This window comes from Chrysemys picta, chromosome 3 (assembly GCF_011386835.1).
Source record: "Chrysemys picta bellii isolate R12L10 chromosome 3, ASM1138683v2, whole genome shotgun sequence".
In the NCBI taxonomy this organism is placed as follows: domain Eukaryota; kingdom Metazoa; phylum Chordata; order Testudines; family Emydidae; genus Chrysemys; species Chrysemys picta.
Window position 1 is genome coordinate 204,158,173 of NC_088793.1, and position 24,323 is coordinate 204,182,495.

At 39.2% G+C, this 24,323-nt stretch overlaps 1 protein-coding gene across 8 annotated transcripts in view; it reads right to left on the bottom strand.

The window, feature by feature from the left end:
- Nucleotides 1–24,323, bottom strand: part of RALGAPA2 (Ral GTPase activating protein catalytic subunit alpha 2) — a 277,139-nt gene that overhangs the window by 18,072 nt on the left and 234,744 nt on the right. For all 8 annotated transcript variants that reach the window (XR_006173556.2, XR_010599988.1, XM_042846557.2 and 5 more), the window contains one exon: nt 6,445–6,566. Coding sequence is in view for 6 of the 8 variants with exons in the window: in XM_042846557.2 (XP_042702491.2) it covers nt 6,445–6,566 (122 nt within the window). In the remaining 2 variants the exon portion in view is untranslated. The remainder of the gene's footprint in view (nt 1–6,444; nt 6,567–24,323) is intronic.

Genomic DNA, 24,323 nt, shown 5'->3' on the forward strand with positions numbered 1-24,323 from the left:
AAGGAAACTGAAGAAACCCTAAATTCCCTGTAGGTAAAACTTCAAGGCCCCACCACCACCTACAGAATGCCAAGCCCCTTCCCTACACCGAGTCATCTGAGGACAAAATGGTAGGAAAATCCATGTCAAGATCCCTATGGAGCTCAGAATTAATCTTGTGACTAGATCTGGGAAGCAGATGAAGGGTTACTTTATGGGATACCTGAAAGAGGAACTGGCATTGCAGGAGAGGGCTGCCAGCTCACCCACTCTCCACAGGGAGGAAATGGCTAACAGGAAGGTCACTTTTAGTGAGCCAAAATAAGGGTCCCAATCCCAACACCATACGCTTGAAGGGAGAGGTATGGAGCCACAATGGAACTGGCAGCAATGGAGATAGTTACTAAATTATGGTTTCTAGTTATTGAATTTGCATTTGGAGACAAAAGGGTCCTTCAGGCTTGCAGTACCTTACATAGTGAGAGCTGATGACTGTACTGAGGATGTAACTGTATGGTCTATACAGGGCAGAGTACCCCAGAAGATGACACACCTTTTTGGTTATCTATAAAAGTTATGCATAGCCTTAGGTAAGGTGGGCTTCACATCAGGTTTCTTACAGGACTCAGCGATTAACTCTTAAATATTTAAGTGAATTTGGGAAACTCTGTCTTGGCTTAGACAGTAACTTTCTCTTATCTATTATCAAGGCTTCAAGAATCTATCCTGAGGGTCTTGTGATTCTCCCTCCTATCACTGACCTCCTGGCACCTAACAATTTTTAGAATGCAAAGTCATACTGAGTTCAATCAGACTTTGCAACAGACTCCGTGTTAATCATAATCTGTTACGTTTCCTCTACATTTGGAGATAAAAATTGTCTTTGAAATGGAAGAATTGATAGTACAGGAGCGATCCAGGCACAGGCTATATACGATTCTTCAGCTACAGCACTCCAGGCTAGTCATGCAACACCCCGGAGGCAATTCTAGTTTTGCGTCTTTCCTGATCAGAAAATGTCCAACTGCCGCATGGACCTATCTCCACTGCAGAACAGGAAGTCACCATCATCCCAGGAGGGTCCCAGAGCCCAGGAATCAGCCTGAACCCAAAAGTCTACACTGCAATTTTACAGCAGCCTGAGTGCCGCGAGCCTGAATAACCTGACCCAGGCCAGCTGTGGGTGTTTAACTGCAGTGTAGCCATACCAACGTGTTCACAATGAACAGCGAGGAGTACAAAGAAAATCAAAACTAGAAAAAGTGTCTTTTGAAATAACATGGCTGCACTGAATGTTTCTTTCCCTTTAAATATCAAAAGGGATCAATGAAAGCTAAACACACAGCAAAAGGTATTTTAAAAAATAGTAAGTATGTCTTGGGCAGGGAAAACATTTTTATTATACATTCTAGAAATAAAAGAAAGGTTAATCCTTTTCTATCTTTTTTAAAACAAAAGCAAAACAAACAAAACAAAAAATGGAGCAACGAGGCTGCCAAGTTTCAATCCTATGTAAATGAGCATGCAAGAGTTCCACAGCCTGAAAAACCTGGGAATGCTGGAAATGGCTACAGTTCCTTAACTGGGCAATGCTACAATACTCATTAAAGAATCCCTTTATCAACATATATTATTGGGTGCCACAGTTTTCCTATATAGTTTTCCTGTTAGTCCAGTGACAATAAATAAAGACTGCCTACAAAAAAAGTGCAATCTGAGATTCATTTGTCTTTCTTTTCATTCTGCTAGGGCCATCGGCGACTAAAAAGTAAAGATTTACACTATTTATATGCTTTCTGATAATGTCAAGCATTATGCTTTATTTTCCAAATCATTAGCATGCACAAGAATGACCTCATGGTGAACAGATGCACTTGGATATGGCAGTGATTAGATCAGTCCTCTCAGCAGTCAAGTGTGCCCATTCCAATTAACCCTTTGAAGAATCAACTGCAAGTCTGCAATATTAAAAGAATGCTTGCAGATACAATTTCTGGATTCTCATGTCAGTAGAAAGCTACCGTGATGAGTATCCAAATATGCAGCACAAAGCTCTTTCTGAAGGAACTGTTATTTAAAGTCTGAATATTGATTCCCTTTTCTAGAACTTTCAAATGTTTACATCTCTCAGCAATTAAAACCACTGTCGGGCTTCTAATCTTATACTGCTACTCTATTTGTTTCATCAATAAGGGCAATTAGACTTGGAAACGTATTTTATGCACCTGTTAGTACATATGTATTGACCATTTAGGATTGCTTTTTTGAAAGGATGCACCATCAAGTTGCACTTTCTGAAGTGTGTGTGGAGTACCAGTATTTTGTCCAACAAAGTTGTTTTTGTTTTTTTGGCCAGAGAAGGCAGGAGGAAGAAGAGGAAAGGATTGTAGCTAAGAACACCCTTTAAAGTGGGAAAATCTGCAGAGGGACAGGATGAGAATAATTAAATACTGTAGGACAACTAAGGACCTCTTGGGTTGACTCTTATACTCAGCCTAATTAAAATAAGGCATGTAACGTACCAGTTTAGCAACGAAGGACCTTATTCTGATCTTTTGATCCTAAATCTGCACTTCCCATAAATGAGTTATGGGGTGTTCATTCTGCCTAGTATTCAGTATTTTCAGTATCTAAGATGCATGGAGATCTAACACTACGTATAAAGAGTTAAAGGCCCTGGTCCTACAAAGATTTACACAAATCGGTTGGACTACTCCCATGCATAAAGGTAAGCATCTGCATAAACGTTTGCAGAATGGGAGCCTAAGTCAGTGCACACTTTATAATCCATGTCACATGCGAGTCTGGGGGCAACATCCATTCTGCAGCACCTTGCTATTTGCTAGTAGTCTGAGGTTGTGCAACAGGACATAAAAGCCCCCAAAAGGTAATTAATAATATCATACAAATTGCATATGTTAATGGCTATATTTTCACTGCACTAATTTATAGTATATCACAGGATGCTTTTTGAATCTTATGTTGCATTAACTGCTTAAAAAATCCTAGATAAAATAAAACTGTACTACTCATTGATCCCTGGGATTGTCTATCTGTATATATAGTGATCTTGGATTATGATGAGGTGATGTTGAGGATTGGATGGGGGGAAGAATGGGCCCTAAATTCACCATGAAAGCTTAAGCTGTTCAGGGTCAATTTTTCCAGTTGGCTTGCTGCTTGGAAGAGGATAAAAACACAGATAGATGGGCCTGCCTTGGGCAGTTCCACTTTTCTTTGCAGGTTTCATTTCTCTGTTTTGGGATGGGCATTCCCCTCAGAGTAACCTGAGATCTTATCAACATGTGTCAAATTTCTTAAATGGAAGAATACCACTTCCACACAAATTGCACAGTCAACCTGTGCTACATACACATGTCAATAAGGCAAAATTCTGAACTACATGAGACATGATGGATGGGAGGATGTGTATCTACAAAGACAGCACTGGTAATACTTACTAGCTGAAATTATCACAACTTGTGTTTGCTTGCACTCAAACTTGCTCTGGGAATAGTTCACATCAAAATAAACCCACTCCCCTTTCCCAGACATTGATGTGAATAAATAAATGGATGTGAACTAATTAAAATTAATTTAATAGTAGCTTGATTTTTATTTTAAGGGAATGGCATTACCATCTCATGAAGGATCAAAATATTCCACACCTGCCCATAGAGATACAAATACACACTGTCCTGATTCATGGTTTTATATATTGAGTTGGTAATGGAAGATCTACTGCAAAGTACTAACCTAAAATGTGATGATAATGGAAATATTAGATGAATCCAGATGTCCCTGATCTCACAGGTGGATGGGTGTGGGCAGACCACAGTGCCCATGCGGAGCTCCACTGACTGCAGTGCGGCTCTGTTGGATCTTTTTGCAGAATCAGGGCCTATAAGCCCTGGGACTATTCAGCATTAACAACGATTGTGGAATTCCAGGACTTCTGTCTGGTTTCAATATTGACTTCGAGCCTAAGAGTGCACAATCCTGAAATCTAATTATCATAGGACTCATAGTAATCCTGACACTAAACAATTTAGCAACTAAACAGTAAAAGGTAAAAGTATGGATAGATTTTCTTTTAATCCTGGAATAGGGAAATTCCTGAGTCACGGATTTACATGTCTTTGTAAAGGCTAATATGACAAGTAATTTTCATGATTTAGGAAGTTGTCTAATCTAGAAAATTCTGTTTTAAAAATATTAAATAAATTATTCTCTTCTAATAGCTTGAAACCTTACGATATAGAATTTTCTAAAGCCCATAAATGAAATGATTTTCTCAAGTATACAGTTTGCTGTGTTGTTCTTCCAACATTCTCTAATTACAACAGATCTTTTAAATCAGGTATTAACTGTCTTGTAACACTGAGTAGACTAAAGATTTGCTCAGTCAGAACAACTTGAAACCTTGGAGGGGAATAAGGGAGACTGGCAGGGGATGCTTATAAATTCAAGCCTGGATCGGAATTTTGTGCCTCTGACTATAGCTGGGAAAACTGAAATCCCAGCTCTGAACAGCCCTGAACTTTGGAGACTTGAGTTTTGGTATCTGACTCATGACTGGCCCTAGTATTATAACAGGCCAAACTAAAAATATGATTTCAAACACCCCCAAACTTTGGAAGGCTGAAAATCAGGATCTGAATTTTGTGACAAGTTCTGACTAAGAAAAATTAAATCACAAAAAATTATTCTAGTACTTAATGATTATTTAACTATTCTTCTGAACAATTTAAATAAATGTTAAGTATTTTTTGCATATAACAGATATTATAGAATTTAGAATGTTATTCCATAGTAATGTCTTTTCTAATTATGTTTAATTTGATCAGAATAAGATGACCAAATAACATATGCAAATGTGGTGGAACAGAAGTATGGAAGATTGATGAAGACAATAAAATATGCTTAAAGTATTTTAAAATTCTGCCAAGATGCCTATATTTTTATTTGCTGATACTTACACAGATAAATGACTCAAAGTTTCTAACAAAACTGGGTATGAAATCTACATTTCTATTGAAATTGATAATTTTTTTGTCTCCGAGTTTTGGCAGGGCGTATAAAAGAATTTAATTCACAGCTGTTCTACTTTTTTAATGTAGAAAACATTAATCAAAGCTTTAAGTTATAAGCTTTTCTAATGTTGTTTAGTATTCCAGTTCAACAAAGATCAATAGAGGCCATCCCTGTGTTTCTTGACGCCTCTCCAGGAAGCAGAGGCGCGATTATGTAAATAGCACTGGTTCCCCTTTACTTCTGCCAGCTTGCTTATCTCCAAAGCCTTCTGCCTGCTGCTACTGGCGACCAATACAAGTACATGCATATACCTCTTATCTCCTAACAAAGCTCTGAAAGCTCAAGGATTGGAGCCAGTAATGTTAAACAATGATGCATGGCTGATTTTATTTGTAAGTGATTTATTTCAGTAAATTTAATTTCTTCCTTCAATTTTTCAGTTTAGATGGAAGATATTTGTTAACAAGTCAGAATATAGGGAATAAAGCAGATGTGTTGAAACATTTATACAGGGTTGAAATAATCTATTCAACAATCCAAAAGAGTATCATGAAATAATTAGAAAGTGTACACCCAATCGGTGCAAAGAAGGGATTAAGGAATTCATCAGGCACTGACTGTATACTTTTCCACAAGAGAGGAAAATTAATCCTTAGGGTGCTAGAAACCTACTCTTCAGAATTAATGTTTCCTTTTAAACCAATTTATCAAGGATAATTAAAATGACAAAGTAGCAACTGGTATCTTACTGACCTTAGAAGTTAACTTAAAATCTTGTTATGACATAAAGAATACATTCACTGAGTTTTACATAGATTTCCATCTTTCAACAAGATTGATGAAATAATTGTTGAAATAGAGTTTAAAAATGAGATTCCAATCCAGGCATTGGTAGGAAGTTTGAAATTTGTCCACACATATATCAAATATTAAAAGGAAAATGTTAGCATACTGTATTACTGTTATAATATTCTAACCGAACACTATCCTTACATTTCTTCTGCATTAATCCCTGACCCTGGTATCTCAGCAGCATAATCCCCATTTAGCATTAGTAGCAACGGCTTCTACTGTGAGGAACTATTTTTCGATAAGTAAGCACTGATTCAGGCATAGCTTTTGAACAACATATTCCCAGCTCAGCAAGAAACTCACACTCCTGAATGAACCAGAGCACATTACTGAGAGAAAGTTCATTAACCTTGCTAGATTCGGGGGTTAACAGGATAGCTGAAGAAAGGAACTGAGTGAATAGCTCTGATGCAAAACAAATTAAAATGAATGTCATCATTCCTTTTGATATTCATTAGTTGATTCAGAGGGAGAATGCTCTTCTTAAATTTGCAAGCATTTATCTACGAAAAACAGGTGTACATCTGCTGCTCAAGTGCTTCTTAGTGCTAAACAGAAGAATAATGTACAGAGACTCACCAGTTCCACTGAGAGAGTAGCTAGGAGAGGGAGAAAAGACCTGAGCTGCAAAATCCTCAAATGTCATTACTTCTTTGTGATTCTGGATTATTGCTTCAAGATATAGAGCTCTTTCCTCATAACTGCAATAATCAGGTTAAGGAAATGCACATGCAAAATTAAATGCTGTTACACAATGTCCTAGAATGCTAACAGTTCAATCCATACAAATACATGTAGAGAACTACATCATTGGTGTGAAAAATATGCCTTTCAAAATTTCTTTAAAATATTTAAGATTTCTAAACATAAGCACTGAAGTGTAATAACACTGTACTTTTTGAAATTATTTATCATATCAATAATTTTTTTTTAGCTTCAACACAAATATCGTTCTTGAAAAAGGCATGGTTTAGTGACTGAATCCAAGGGATCTCTGAAGTTAGTGGGGATGAAAACAAAGACCCTAGAAGTATATTCCTGGGAAATAAAAATGTTACATTTTTAAGGTGAAAAACAATAATGACAACAGAAATGTAGTGCATGTTTAGCATGCTCCTGATGGATAATATTTGCATTACAATTATTCTTTTCATCCTACCAAAAATAATTGAATTGGGAGTACAGGTTATAGGGAAAGGGAAAGAATAGATGCAACTGATCATTGTGCTACTTAAAAGAAGGAAGTATATAAGATTCCTCAGCGTGTAAAGTTTACGTTAAAGTTATACTGTAGAAGGTATCATCGGATGTACCAATAAATTATACGTATTAATAAAATAAGACCTTGCATGCAATACAGTCTACATAATACAGACAACAAAGCTAAACCAAGGTTATTGCCTTTTAATTAAAACTCGGCAACCTGGAACACGCAGCATTCAAATGTGTAATCAAAAACCAGTCACCAATAAAACTTACAAGCGTAACAAGCTGAAGCAACTTTCCAGCTGTCTTAATAGGACCCCTGCTTGCGGCAGCTTTCCACAGTGGAGAAAGCAAATCTTTTCCTTTTGTGTGCAGCTTCTGTTTTCTCAGAAGGTGAATCATGCATTTCCAATAACAGGATAACGTCTGAAACAAATCTACAATGGACTGAAGAATCTCACATATGACTTTATGAATTAACACTTGAAGAAGCCAGTATGACATCTCATTCCCCATTTCCTCATTAAAAAAAGAGTTTTCAGATCTTCATTGCGTTTTTGTCATGTGGAAAAGCATGCTAATTCTACGAGATTGCATTAAGTAGGAGAAAGTGCCAATTCATAATTACCAAATTATGAGACGATGAAATAACACCAGTGACTCAATATAATGTAGGTGATTGGATTTTTTTAATTGAAAAGCCTACGTTACTCATTAGAATTATTCCAAGATGCACATTTGTAGTTTCTGCTACATTAATATGATACTTTAAAAATGACTGAACATTCTTTTCAATTCAGGGTAAAATAATGGAGCATTAGATTTCTAGTGCTCTCTCTCAGTGGGGATAATCAATGTGTTTATGTCTTAATCATATGCAAGTTACTGTAGTCACTAAGGTTAAATGACATTTTAGAAAGATTTTCATGCTAATAGAGACAGATACACATATGATAAATCCTTCTATAAACTCCCTTTGGGAAACTGAAGAAAGAAAATTAATACTTAGCATTTCAGAGATTGCACCTGCTGACAATTTTATTTACTTATTTTCTTTTAAAGCCCAGCAGAACACATTCCTGATAGCACAAGTATTAGGCTGAGTGTATTTGGGGCTGCTTCACTATTATAGGCTGAACTCCTGATGACTCTTGTTAATGAATAGGCTGCCAAACTTCCTAAGAGAGGAGGCACACGCCTAGACCCTATTCTAAAGGGACTGACTGATGCCATTCACATCTCATTATGAACATGCTTATTCTGCACAGCACTTGGCTGTTGCCAAGGCTCTGTATTCCATACTGCCACAGCAAGCCGCTGGTCCTGTTAACAGCAGGATGTTAGGCCTGAGTGGCCGTCTGGCGAACAGGCACTCTGACACTAAGCTGGCACGTGCTGGCGCAGCAGGAGCAGACCAAGGCGTGACAAATTACTGAAAGAGCTAAGCTAAACTTATGGCTGACAACCACCTGAGCCTTAGGACCTCTATGGGCCTGCCATCAACTCTCAATTCATTGCTCACCCTTTTAGTCTGCAGCATGCTTGTGGGCCAAGTTTAAACAAGGCAGATACACTATAAAGGCTTTTCATGCTATGCCTAATAATACCCTGCTGTTTAATGAAAGGCCTTGCACGTCTAACACATAAGCATACAATGCAATAAACCATTGCTAACAAAACAGAAGTTCCTATGTATTTTGCTAAATATTGCATGGAAAGATAGCAAGATGGGGCCCTTCCTATGTTAATTCATAATAAAATGAATTATGAATATTCTTATTTAGGAGGCTGAAGATGTCCCTAATATAGAAAAAGGCAGAGGGACTATGTCCTTTATCTTACAGTAACAACATAAAAAAAAATACATGTAGGCAGGCTAAGCAAACATCCAGAGATCTACAAAGATTTAACATGCTTGAAAGGCATAAAAGGAAGTTTTCATTTCAAAAAACCAAAACCAAACAATTTGCACTTGAATTTCTTGCGTGTGAAAGATTAAAAGCACTACCTGTAGCTCAATCCATGCACAGCGTGGGCAGGTTTTGTGAAAGTTCCCCCACACAACTGTTCTCATGCATTTTATTCTTGAATTTAACATGTTTTTATTCCAGTTTAAGACTACCAAGAGGGCCAAGTTGCAGTTGTAGACAGAAATTCACTAGGGACTAGACAATGATCAAACTCATTTTCACTTGTAGCCTAAGCCAGGAAGTATTAAATGATTAAATGTAAATGAACTAAATTCACTGTTACCTATTTTAAAAGTGAAAAAATATTTGTAAAGGCAGTCTGAGAACAAAAAATGGTTTTATCAAGGTCACTTAAAATGATATCTTAGATGGGAGGTAAAAACCCTAATTATTTTAAGGGAGACTATAGAAGGATTATAAATTATAGTATATAGTATGGTATAGTAATATATAGAGCCCTTTGACAATAATATATTTTTAAAATAAAGGTAATCCTAACAAATATATAAATGGGCCATTTTCAAAGACATTTTCTCCAAATCTAAATATCTAAGCACATACGCTGGGATTTTCAAAAAGGACCTAATGGAATCAGGTGTCCAAATCCCATTGAATTTAACAACAAATAGCATGACTTCATTATGAATGCCTGTTAATCACTCAGGCCAGGTCTACACAAGGAGAGCTTTGCCAGGAGAGCTATATTGGTACACACTATACTGGCAAAGTGCTCCTACTGTGGACACAGATTGTACTGGCAAAACTACACAGATTGACTACATTTTTGCTGGCATAGCTTATTTCAGCCCTCCCCAGGAAAATAAGTCATGCTGGCAAAAGCACAGTTTTGCCACTATAACTGACTCTACACTAGGGGGTTTTGCTGGCACAGCATTGTCAGTTAGGGATCACACCTCCTCATACATCTGACTGGTAATGCTATGCAGCAAAAGTCCAAATGAGTATTTACCGAAGGAAAAAAGGAGAACGGAAGGACTTCCAGAGGATCATTTCAAGAACTTTTGTACTGCTACAGGTACTCTGGTGACTTACTACTGTTTAATTTATCAGCTGGAGTAAACTGTCATAGCTCCCTTGTCATAATCACATGCTTATCAGGATTGTTTCTGTTGGTAAAGGGAACAATGTCAGGTGGAGCTGGAGGGAAGGGGAGAGTAGCTAGAAGACATGCTCCCCTCTCTATCTGAAAGTCCCTCTGCAGATATGTTTTGGTTATGTGGGACTAGAAGGAGTGGAGACATGGAACAGTCATTCAGAAAGCTGGCACAGAAAAAAAATCAACAGGTCTACTTCACTAATAATTAAAGATCAGTTCAGAATGGGATACAACATGATGAGAAAAAAAGAATACTCTGAGAATAATAGGAGCGATGAAAAGCAGACAACAGCTATATGAATATAAACTGCAGCAACCTGAGACCTGAAGACAGAAGGTATTCCAAGACATGATACAAGTGGCAAATAAAGGAATCTAGGGAGAGACTTGAGTATCACAATGAAAAATGTGTTCACTTAACTCCACAGATTGGAAGGTTTACTATCTACTGTTAACACCTGCCTGCAGGAATGGGGAATATTATTAAAGCTTTCAGATTATTTCCTTTAGGAAATAGTTGATATCAACAGCAGCTCATATTTATATATAGTGTGTTTCACCTCAAATGATTTCAAAGTGATTATACAGATACTTTATATAAACACATACATTTTATTTACATATATTACACACACACACACAGTACACTCTTTGGAGGCAGGGACTGTATTTTTTGTTCTGTGTGTACAGCACCTAGCACAATGGCTCCTGGTCCATGACTAAGGTTACTAGGCAGCACGATAATACAAATAATAAATAGCTCTCTCTCTCACCCACACAAAATGAACATTAACTCCATACCTCAACTCTAGATTGAACTGCTGCAACAGACAGAAACAGACTCCCAGATAGACATTTCTAAATTTGGACATCAGATCTTAACTTTCCGAAAGTCCTAAATGTTTGGTTTTAGTATTTGGATTAGGCTAGTTGTAGAGATCTTGGATGCAGACCCCACTCCAATATTTTATTTATTTATATATTATATATATATATATATATATAATGTGTATGCAAGAGCGGCACACAAAAATAACTGTAAAATAGAAACATATACAGTAGAAAGAGCCGTTATTTACCTTACGGTAAGTGTGGTTTTTCGAGATGTCTGCACATGTGGATCCCACTCATGGTGTATGGGCACCCCAGCACAGTAGCTTGGAATCGTTTCACCCATAGTGTTCTGTAGGGGGTCACACTTACACTCTTCATTTCCTTGTGCTCCCCTACCGAAGGTATAAAAAGCATGACATCCCCAAAATATATCAGACTCTGAGTTGTGGGGAAGAAGTGAGGTTGTGGGATCCACATGTGCACAGTTACTCTAAGACAGTAACCATTCTTTCTTCTTTGTGAATGACACATGTGGGTCCCACTTATGGTAGTTAGCTAGCAGTGACCTTAAATAGAGGTTGGGGCTAGGAATTATTTGAAAAGAGATTGTTAAACTGCCTCTCCAAAATGGGTGTCTGATCTAGAAACATTCACTAAAAATAATGTTTTGTCAAAAGTACTAGTCAAAGTCCAGGTAGCTCCTCTGCAAATCTCCAATATTGACACTCAACTTAGACATATAACAGATGGTTTTTCAGGTGATAAATCTAAGAACTGTCCCAGACTGAGGTGTCAACAGAGAAGGTTTTGGAACAAATTGATACCTTAAACAGTAATACGTCACCAGGACCAGATGGTATTCACCCAAGAATTCTGAAGAAAAACAAATAAGAAATTGCAGAACTACTAACTGTGGCATGTAACCTATTACTTAAATCATCTACCAGAAGGGTGGAGGATAGTTTATGTAACACTGACTTTTAAAAAAGGCTCCAGAGGTGATCCTGGCAATTACAGGACAGTGAGCCTAACTTCAGTACCAGGCAAATTGGTTGAAACAATAGTACAGAACAGAACTATCAGACACATAGATGTACGCAATATGTTGGGGAAGAATCAACATGACTTTGGGAAAGGGAAATTAGAATTCTTGAGGGTGTCAACAAAAATGTAGACAAGGGTGATCCAGTCGATATAGGGTACTTGGCCTTTAAGAAAGCCTTTGACAAGGTACTTCACCAAAAGCTCTTAAGCAAAGCAAGCACTCATGGGATAAGAGGGACGGTCCTCTCATGGATCTGTAACTGGTTAAAAGAAAGGAAATAAAGGATAGAAATAAATGGTCAGTTTTCACAATGGAAAGAGTTAAATAGTGGGATCTCCCAAGGATCTGCACTGGGACCTAAGCTGTTCAACATATTCATAAATGATGGAGAAAAGGGGGGGGGGTCAACAACGAGGTGGTAAAGTTTGCAGTTGACACAAAATTATTCAAGATAGTTAAATCCAAAGCTCACTGTGAAGTGTTACAAAAGGATCTGAAAAAAACTGGGTGACTGGGCAACAAAATAGCAAATGAAATTCAATGCTGATAAGTGCAAAGTAATGCACACTGGAAAACATAACCCTAAGTGTATATAAAAAGCGATGGAATCTATATTAGCTGTTACCACTCAGGAAAGAGATCTTGATGTTATGGTGAATAGTTCTCTGAAAACATCTGCTCAATGTGCACCAGCAGTCAAAAATGTCAACAGAATGTTAGGCTAGATTATAAAACAGAAAATATCTTAATGCCACTATATAAATCCATGGTAGTCCCACACCCTGAATACTGCATGCAGTTCCAGTCACCACCTCTCAGAAAAGATGTATGAGAACTGGAAGAGGTACAGAAAAGGGCAACAAAAATGATTAGGGATATGGAACAGCTTCCTTATGAGCAGAGATTAAAAAAACAGATTGTTCATTTTAGAAAAGAGACAACAGAGGGGGGCTAAGATAGTGGAGAAAGTGAACAGGGAAATATTATTTACCCCTTCACATAACACAAGAACCAAGAACCATCCAATGAAATTAATAGGCAATGGATTTTAAACAAACATAAGGAAGTACTTCTTCGCGTACCACAGAGTCAACCTGTGGAACTCATTGCCAAGGGATGTGAAGGCCAAAGGTATAACTGGGTTCAAAAAGTATTAGATAAGTTCACGAAGGATAGGTTCATCAATGGCAATTAGCCAAGATGGTCACGGATGCACCCATTCTTTCAGTGTCCCTGATCCTCTGACTGTCAGAAGCTGGAACTGGACAACAGGTAATGGATCACTTGATAAATTGCCCTGTTCTGTTTATTCCCTCTGAAGCATCTGGCACTGCTCACTATCAGAAGACAGGATACTAGGCTAGATGGACCTTTGGTCTGACTCATTTATCAATGCTACCTTCATTGAGAAAAGGTGAACTGGACAGCTTGGTAAGGTTTCAAAAAGGGGGTTCCATTAGAGGAGAAAGCACTAGATTTAAATCCCATGTTTGCGTATTCTTTCTTACAGGAGGAAAAACTCAAATCAAGCCTCCCAGAAGTCTGCTCACTGACTGATGAGAGAAAACAGAACCTCCTTTTACAGGCAGATGAAATGCTGATATCACTTCCAAATGTACCTTAGTCAAAGCAACAGATAGACTCAGTACTTTAAATATAATGAATAATCCAAGATTATCGGAAAAAAGCACCGAGAAGAAATGTGACCCTTTGATACTGCCCATAATAAGAAATACTTCTACAGTAACTCCTCACTTAAAGTCGTCCCAGTTAATGTTGTTACGTTGATGATCAATTAGGGAACATGCTCATTTAAAGTTGTGCACTCTTACGTTGTTTGGCTGCCTGCTTTCTCCACAGCTGGCAGCCTCCCTATGCCCCCCAGCGCCTCCCGCCCGCCGGCAGACCCCGCGGATCAGTGCCTTCCTCCTCCTCCCCCCACTTCCTGCTCGCAGCAATCAGCTGGCTTGCGGCGTTTAGGAGGCAGGATGGAGGAGCAAGGAGGATCCCCCTCCCTCCCCTGCCTCCTGAACACCGCAAACCAGCTGATTACAGACAGGAGGCGGGGGGGAGGAGGAGCCTGCGCGCCAAGTCCTCGCTCCTCCCCCTTCCCGCCTGAACGCCACAAGCCAGCGGATTACCCTGGGTAGGAAGGAGGGGGAGGAGCGAGGACTCAGCGTGCCTCCTCCCTCCCTCCCCTGCCTCCTGCCCGCGGCAATCAGCTGGCTTGCAGCGTTCAGAAGGGAGAGGAGTGAGGGGGGAGGAGTGAGGACGCAGTGTGCAAAGTAAAGGGGGAGGAGGTGGAAGGGGAAAGCTGCGGGTTAAGGGTGGGGGCTTGGGGGAAGGGGTGGAGTGGATGGGCCAAGGGTTGAGCCTCCTGTCCCCGGCAAAGTCAGTGCCTGTGCTTGCAAGAACAGCAAGAGGAGCAGCCGGACAATCCACTCTCTTCCACTCTCTGACTCCACTACCTCAACCAAGCTTCATAAGCAGCAGTGATGATTGTAGTATTAAATTGTTTCTTTAAAATTGTTTAAAACTTATACCTGTATTAAATTGTTTAAAATGATCATAATGGTCCCCTCTGACCTTAAAGTCTATGATTCTATGAAAACTTATACCTGTATTAAATTGCTTGTTTAAAACTGTTTAAAATGTATATAATGCCTTTTGTCTGGCAAAAAAAAAAAAAAAAATTCCCTGGAACCTAACCCTCCCCCCATTTACATTAATTCTTATGGGGAAATTGGATTAGCTTAACATCATTTCACTTAAAGTCGCATTTTTCAGGAATATAACTACAACGTTAAGCGAGGAGTTACTGTATTTTGCAGAATGCATAATTCCTTTAAAAAATGTCCTGCTCTAAAGCTCTAAAGTAAGATATTCTGTTCTTCTGAAGAACATTGTGTCTAATGTAGACATACAGAACCCATCCAAGCTGTGAGATGTAGCAATGCTGCATTTGGGTGAAGAACTAAGTGGAGGAGAAAGCTTCATCATATAAAGAAGAACAATGTGGAGGAACAGATGAATCCTTCTGGTGGATCGATACTGTCTCATCACTATAAATTCTGTTGTTCTTATGATTCCAAGCAGGAGACTTATGGGACACTAGAGAACTTGAATTATGTGACTTACATGTATGCCCCATGTATTGTGGGGGAACTTGTCCTGATTGTTAGAGATACTGAACGTAATATGTTATGTTCACCTAATATTGTAGCTTTGCTATAATAAAAAGTTTTAAAAAATAACTACTATCATAACTAACAGAAAACTATAAAAGCTACACTAATATTGTTCCAGCTGCTCTGCCTTCAATGGTCAGGGTTGCCGTACTCTTTATGCCCTTGGTAGGGGAAGTGTGAGTTGATCCCTTCTGGACACTGCTAGTAAAAACATTCTGAGCTTCTGCACTGGGCACCCACACGGCATGAGTAGGATCCACATGTGTAGTACTTGAAGAACCACCCCTATTTTACAAACTAATTGAGGGATTGAGGAGTTCATTAAAACAAACAGTTCATAAAATTGAACATCTCAAAATTACAGTAGATCTGGTGCATAAACTGCAGTAGGATGTACTGCTATCTTCCTATCCTTCAAACCACTGCAAAGCGATTTCCAATGCACTGAAGTCATCAGATGTTAAGGGATGTTGATTTGTTCTTCCTCAACAGCACTTTTGTTTTATGATTTCCCCCTTCCCCCGGTCAGGAAAAACAGTTCATATAACTGGTCATTTGTAAAATGGAGATTCTACTGTAATTAGAAATGAAACTGCTGTGGGAACTGAGGTAGGCAGAACATAGTTGCCCAAAGCAAAATCTGAATGTTCTGCTCTCACAAACTTCCATTGGCTCTGCATTCCTTACAGTTGGAGATCATCATACTTTTAAGTCTCAACTTAGAAATAAAGGGATTCTAGACAGCAGTTCAGGGTAACATTTAAATACTTTCACCAACATATGGAGCATGATTACCATCACACATATATCTTGCTGACATGCCATTATTTTAATTAAAGCACAGGGTTAAATTCTATGAGGGTCTGTGGATAGGGAGAGGAGGAACTGACAGACCACAATATAATTATTTGTACGGGGGTAGTGCGTAGGAGCCCAGGTGACGGACGAGGACCTCAGTCTAAACACAAAACAAAAAGACTGTTCTCCAAGTGGCCCTATGGGGTTTGTCAAGCAAGCTAATGCTAACTATCAATATTAATCTTAGGTTTAGGGTTCCCATTACTGGTAGAAATTCCACCCTGAGAGACGACTTCCGAGTATGTGGCAAGTGGACAGGCTGAGATAATGTGGAGGCAGAGGGCTCCTCTCATATGGATGGCCGTGCCCTCTAGGGGATAAACCAATTTGATGAACCCACTCTATCCATTCAGTGAGAGGGCAAGCTTTGCCAACTGCAAGAAATTAGGAGGAAATTTCAATAGCCCAAACTTGGAGTTTCCAGCTTCCTACATAGGAATAACCCACACAGTTGATTATCTGGCCAACAATTATTACAGACAAGACCAGGGAAACTCTTTAGTGAGGACACATTTCCTTCTTTCAATTTTGCAGTTTACAGGATACAGAAAGAATACAAGAACTTACTGAGCTTTTATTTGTTTTGTTGATTGCTCCTTCAAGACTCCAGTGCCAAAGAACAACTGACTGGTAATATCAATCCCCCATCCACATTAACAATTATATCTTTTGGGCATTACATTTACTTTCTCAGTTAAGTGTAGGAGTGTCCACAGCACGCCTCTTGATGTACAGCTTTAGAATTGGTCATGGTAAAAACAAAAGAGGCAACGGTCTTCATATTACTGGAAATAGCAACAGCAGGACAAACAGGGCTTGTTAAAATTTTGCCATCCAATTTCCATCCTAGCACTGTGATCCTGTTCTCAATAAAGTCAATGGCAAAACTCCCATGGACTCTAGTAGTGCAGAATCAAGCCACATATGCTAACGGAAACTGACTCTTGGTTCCTGAATACTCCAAAGTGTTCAGCCACAGTTCCCATGTAAAATCACCAGAAGGGGAATCACTGCACTCATATTTAAAATATGCCTTAGATAAGAATGCGGTTAACAGCCGGTCAAACCCCACCCAAGAGCTGGAACATGGATGTGTATTTCAGTTGTTCTTTTCATTGAATATTGTGAAGCTAAAACATCCTTATTAAATAAAGAAATTGCACAATAAAAATAAAATACTAGCAAATATGCTACCTTATAAAAACAAATGGGGACTGGAGCACTTCGGAATTGCAGGTCCAAAATATTAATGTAGCTTTACATTTTATTCAACAACCACCTTACATTGTCTCCCAAATGGCAGAAATGGATCTCCAAAGAGATATTAACCATAACACCAAATTAATGTAGGAAAACGAATATGGATATAAATATTAGGGGGTTACCAAAAGGGAACAATGTAGGGACCATAAAAAAATATTTCAACATCAAGTGTTAGTACACAACCCTTATATACCTAATCAGCCTACTGCTCTAAGCACTGTAAAAACATATCATGTCATACTTTAAAATAAAATGTTCTGATGGTTGATTTATGTGTGAAACTCAATCTGCTTGTTAGGCTTGCTATCAGTTATGGTCCAGTTACTGCCACTACTGCATAAATTTAACTGAAAACTTTTTGGGGAATTCTGGTAGCATACACCCTTCACAGAACAGGTGCAATGAAACCACATTGGTCAACAGTTACACATTTTTTAAATAATATTTTTGGTAAGTAAAGCAGTGCTTTCCATATTATAAAAATATCAGATGCTGGAACTTGTAAAATGAACAAGAGTTTCTCACTGATAGGAATGTTTAAGAATATGGGGAGAAATTCAATCAGCCCTGCACAACTCCATGAGTCAATGGCTTTCTGTGAGGGACTAGGTGGGAGCTGAAGGATGAAACTCACTGCTTCAACCCACAGCCAAGCCACAAGAATGTAATGTAGCCCCTCTGTGGCAGCTACTCCAGCCTTTGGGATGTAATAGTCGCTGCTGTCCACAGTGGAATTGGACTGGCTTAGAACAAATGCAGTTGCTCCTCCCTAGTCTTTCCCCTATTCAGAGCAAGCACAGAGTCCTCCTCTGCAGAAATTGGGAGGTGCAGCCACCTTGCCTGCAGCCCACCGCCCTGGACTTACGTTGGACAGAGGGCCTTGTGCTGCCATTCCATACTAGGTTTGTCCTGCCCATGAGGAACACATACTTTAGAAAAACTAGACAAAGCAGCAAACTTAGAAGGAGGTTTTCAAAGGCACAAAGGGCAGTTAGGTGTCCAGCACACATGGGCTTTCAATGGGAGTTAGGAGACTTTGTGCCTTTGGAAATCTCCCCTTTAATATTTTCAGCAGCTAACACCTGAACCATTTGTCTGTTGTACCTGTAGATGATGCTGTGAACAGTGAGAAACTCTGCTGTACCTTTTCAACTGTATCTTCCTATATGTCTACACAATCCCTAAACACAATGGGACCCCATGCCCAACTGAGGTCTCTAGACGCTATCATAATATAAATAATAAAAAATAATTGTATATGGGAATGTGTTGAACTGTTCGGCAGTAGTCTGTAAAATGTAACCTGAAGGGATACCTTGTGTTTCTCAGTGATGATTAATACCACTGGCTTTAAAATGAAAATAAGACAATTTTATATTAGAAGTCCAAAACCTTGGAAGAGGAATAATATAATAACAGAAACATATAGTGTCTGCCCTTGGGTGAAAAACTAAGGCGTCTGCTCTTATGTGCTGAAATGCTCTGTGCCATCTGCGCCTGGCTCTGGTTTAATCTGTGGTAGCCCAAGGTGTGCTAAGGACTACCAGGTTAGCAGGGGGTGCTTCTGCTCTTCTGTAGAATGTCAAGAATATGTGGTAGATTAGTCATCCCAAGCGCTTTGGGGGGAAATGTTTCATTTGTTACAAAAAAGGGAGTAAAGCATCATAATTTGTTTGCTACTATTCCTTCCTTGAAGGAGACCTCCTGGGAGCAGATGCATGATATCATCTAAATGATTAATTTCATGAGAATATTGAAAGAGCAATGGGTTACTTTCCTGGTACCATCCAACAGTTCTGCATTTTCATTGCATTGACGCATATCCACCACCTTTAGGTGTGGTCTTTTTTCCTAGTTCTTTTAATTGCCTTTGTTATCAGCTACTTTTATTTGAACAGCTATCTGCTCTGCAGAAAAACATTACAAATGCAATTTATCTTCATTATAAGTTACTTCTCTTATTACAGATCATTCTTAATATAAAACTCCCACATACTTTGGAAATGATTTTCCACTGCGGCATTTAGAAGGATTGAAAAAAGAAAAAAAATCTGTCAGTCAAAAAAATTGTGGTCAAATCAACCAATCTAAGGAATAAAAAAGATTGTGATCTCATGAGACACATTAAGTTTCTCTTGACAAGAAAACTATATGTTAGACATACTGTATTTTTCATTTAAAAAATATTATGTAGGAAACAGTAGAAAGAAATCCAAACTATTAATCTTTATGATGTTATATTCAGACCTCTAATACAAAATTGTCAAGCTGTGTGACAGACAAGAATAAAATATTGTAATTCTGAGAAAAAGATACTAATTTCTTACTTTTAACTTCTCTGTATAATTCTCCATACAAAAAGTATTTGTCAATTTGACAAATAAAAGCCTATTCAAATAACTTGTACTATTAAAAATCAACATGAATAATATGGAGAATCCTAGATAACAACACATACCTACAAATACACTCCCATATAAACTGGCATGCCAAAATATCGTCATTGCTCCAAGGACTTCAATGGGCTATGACAATTTACACCAAATGCACTTCTGTCCCATTGATTTCCCCCTATTGTTCAAAAGCACAGCTCATAACACATGATACATCTCTTCTCCAGGCCTCAGCTTTGCTGAATAGAGATTGCTAATTGTCAAAGGCACTCTTGGTGATGAAACAGACTGGAAGCAGCTGGAAAAAGGCAACAATATCTTACTGAATTAAAGACAAGAAAACTTTTTGAAACCAACGGCTGGAAGTGCTGTTGGCGGGGAATGGGTGAGCACCTGGTTTGCCCACAGGGACAAACTCCTTGGTGAGATCTTCCCAGTCTCATCAGATGGTCAAAAACTGTATGTGATCGAGGCACCAGTAATATTACCTACCCCTCACTTCAAGAAATGGATTCCACCACAAAACAGTTCAACCCCCATCAATCTGAGTGATCTGGACTATGTTACAGAAAAAGTAATATATCCCCAGTCTTCCAACCACTATGCAGTTGAGAGATCGCTCCCACCCACCTGACAGCTGTGTGGTGGTAGCTATTTGGACCCTTTCCGTCAGGGCCATCAACCTGGTTGTCAGCGGTCTAAGAACGGCAGTCCTATAAGAAGAAAGAAAAACTATAAAGAAACCCCACGCGAATGCATCAGAAAGGAAAATACGTAATTGTGGCTGTGCACAAGATAGATAGACAAGTCAAAATAATACCTGTGCTACATAAAGAGAATGCATTAAGAAAACAAGCCAAAAGCTGCAAAACAAAAAGGAGTGTACACCTGTGCTACAAATAGGGCATTTGTTCACACAAGGCATTGCAAATGGCAGACTCAGTCCTCTACAAGCTCCATATTCCACTTAGTACTATGGTCCCTCAGCACCCCACTGGTGAGGTTTTAATCACCATAATTAAGCAATCAAATCTGCCTAAGGGATAAAGTTAGCCCCTATTATATGCATATTATGTGCTTCTGTAAAGATTTCAGCATTTATCAGTGTACAACGCTAGTATATTAAAAAGCAGGCTTCACAAAACACGACTGCTGCGGCTTGTTGGCAATGCATTTAGTTGCAGTGTAGGAAACTTAAGTTCACAGAGTCTGACCCAAAATTTCAACAGAAGTCAGTGGAAACTGTGGGTGCCGACCTCCACAGTTTCCTGTGCCTTAGTGACTACATTTTTATCCTGGGGTTCTCTTCCTGGCTTCTGTGTGCCTTTATAATTCTGTTACGTTGCCTCCAAAAACCTATTTTGCCTCTAAATTTGATAAATCTAAATAAAACACATACATTTACACTGATAACATAATGGAATGTTTGCATAATGGAATGCAAAGCAGAATCCTAAAATGACAAGATGTTCAATGCCTCTCACTTGTAATTCATTTTTAAATCATAAACGCTCCTACTAAGCTAATGAAATAACTATGTACCATGCACAGCAATCCTATACATGTCTTTAATACTAGGTAATTTCTCAGAACACCAAATGCTAAGGCATATCTACTTTCAAAAGAGCTCTTCTACCCTGGGGTGAAATCCCGGCCCCACTGAAATCAACAGTTCTGTCATTGACTTAAATGGGGCCAGGATTTCATCCCGGCTGTATTTTATAATATGGATACCCTCTGGTTTAATATTTTATGTCTAGTCATATGATGTTGAGAGACTAAACCCATCATTTCTCATTCTGACAGATAAATGTCATAGTAACAGCAAAAAGGACCAGTAACTCTAGAATTCAAATATAAAAGTCCAGACCAATTCATTTATGCCTAGGGGACTTTCCATACTTCAGCCTCAAATGGTTATAAGATACTTGATATCTACTTTGAGATCAATAATTCAAACAACTAAGCTTGCTGTTATGCATAAGAAACTGTTGTTACATTCCACCAAAGGACATATTTTCTTCACTATACTTTGATATCTATCAACATAAATAATCTTAAAAATTTAATGAGTTGTCCTGTTTGCTTTAAAAAACCCGAGTAAATGTTCATCACCTGTTTGAGAAAGTTTGACTTTTCCATTGCAGAAAATAAAGGATTCAAAATAAATAACTTGTGAACAATCAGATGTGTCAAACAATCAAGACACTCATGCATCTTGAATGGAGGTTGGCCCAGCATTTCCCAATTATTCAAATCCTGAAAACATCTCATTTCAGCCACTTGAAGGGATAAATTATCAATTTAAAACAGGGATCGGCAACCTTTGGCACACGGGCCCATGTCCGCAGGTTCGGCTGATTGCAGCTCCCACTGGCCACGGTTCACTGCTTCTGGCCAATGGGGGCTGTGGGAAGCGGCGCAGGCCAAGGGATGTGCTGGCCTGGAGTGTGAGCTGCGATTGGCCGAACCTGCAGACGCGGCAGTTAAGCAAACCGGCCCGGCCCGCCAGGGGGCTTACCCTGGCAGGCCGTGTGCCAAAGGTTGCCGATTCCTGATTCAAACCAACCTTAATGGGAGAGAACACAGTGGAAAAAACCGATGAAACTATAGTACTAACATTCTGGTTACCACACAGAAAATGTTTATTACAATACTGTATGATGAAATGACTCATGCCACTATAATAAATGAACCATATTCAGCAAAGTTTGCTCGGGGAGGTGTAAATACACTTGCCTACACCAGCGTAACCCACTGCACCCCCAGAAGATTCAACTCTGCTGAACCCCCAAAACAGAAGTTGGTGCTGCTTTGCATGGCTGCAATCTGGCCCCAGGCACCATCCACTACCAGGGCTCTCTGCTACTGTTTACATGAGTGCAAACAGTGGACAATTTACCTTTGTACATATAAAATGTCTATGCAAATTGTACTGAGTCATTTAAAAAGAGATGATACATGAATCAAAACTGAGAAGGGTCTTATATCATTACAGAGCTTTCAAATCAAGTTCAATATTGAATAACCAGAATGAAAAGGAGGTTGGAGATTTTGTTTTTAAAATGTATTTGATCCCAAAGTAAAGCACAGAGCATTGCAAACGAGGAGCAAAGTTCTGTCTCTGCATGGGAAAAAGCTTCTCAACTAAGGGAAGGCATGCCCTGCAGCTTGAGCCACGCTAGCCTGAGTCTGCTGCTACAGGCCAGCCACGGGTTCTTAATTGCAGTATAGACATACCCTAAAGGTCCTTAGGGAGTTCAAGGCCACTCATATCCAGAATACTGATGGTGCAGAAGTTATTCCTGGAGAGGCCAAGCTGCTTGGGTGTCGAGTTCCTATGCAAGGGCTCCTCATCCCAGGAGGGACATATCTGTAGTGACTGCAATTTGAAAAGGGGGCATAATGAAGGCCCTGTCCTCACTGAAGATTGTCTATGGACTTCCACTGGGCCAGAGATCATTTATCACCAATGCATCTGAAAGACCCTGTGCTGGCTGCTTCCATTAGAGGGTTTTTTTGTTCAGTAAGGTTGTTAGGTCAGGTTTATAATGCTCAAGACCCTTATATCCAAAGAATTACCAGTTGGGCGGAAGGGTGATGGCGGCTCGTGCACCAACATACTACTACTGCCCACAAAGACCAAAAAGCTGAGAGCTTGAAGTGAACTGCCTGTCTCACTTAAGGGAGCACAAAACCCAGGAGTGAGAAGGTATATTCAGAGAAACCTAATTACAAGCAGGACTTGGGCACCTGTGACCTTTGCCAATGCAGAGAGCAGGTGTTGATTCTTAGGCAAGTGTGAAAGGGACCTGTTGTCATGCAGAGGCTTTATGCAACACTCATTTCACCGCAAAGATCCAGGATGAAAGAAGCCTGATGATTACAGAAGACAAATCCCTGTGTCATTTTTCTACAGAGATCATTATAACAATGTAACTGTCCCATTTTATCGATGTATGTACAGCTGCCGATGGTCATGTTCTCTAATTATCTAGCTTGTTCCACAAACTAGGTGATCATGGAGGGATAAATAACTGGAGGAAAGGTCACATGTTACTAAGCAATGCTTCCCCCGTGCTTTGTTAATGTGTTAATCTTATTCAAAATACTGGCGAAATACACCCATTTCAACAAGTCCACTAATGAGCTGTTACTTTTGGACTTTAAGGAAGGGGACAAACTTAATTGAAACCTACTTTTTATTTATTAATTTGTCATTCACTAATCCCTTCCAGTTCCCTGAACCAGGACATTCTAACTGATAGAAATGGCATGCCATCTTTGGTGGGCTACTGTCAAAAACTACATACAACTAATTATCGGAGAGCTGATAAAAAAGCCAACGTTGTGTCAGAATGGTCTCTGCTACTTTATGTATATGCTTAGGGAGGATGAGACATTTCTTTTCAAAGCATGAGATTTTTTCCTCCTTACAACAACATTCTAAGCCATTTATTTATTTGTAAAAACTACGGGGGTTTTCCCAAAAGTACTCGGCATTGCCCAACTCAGCTCCCATTGTAGTCAATCACAAAATGCCCATTGGCTTCACCTGGGCACGAGGTGGGCTAACCCTGAGTG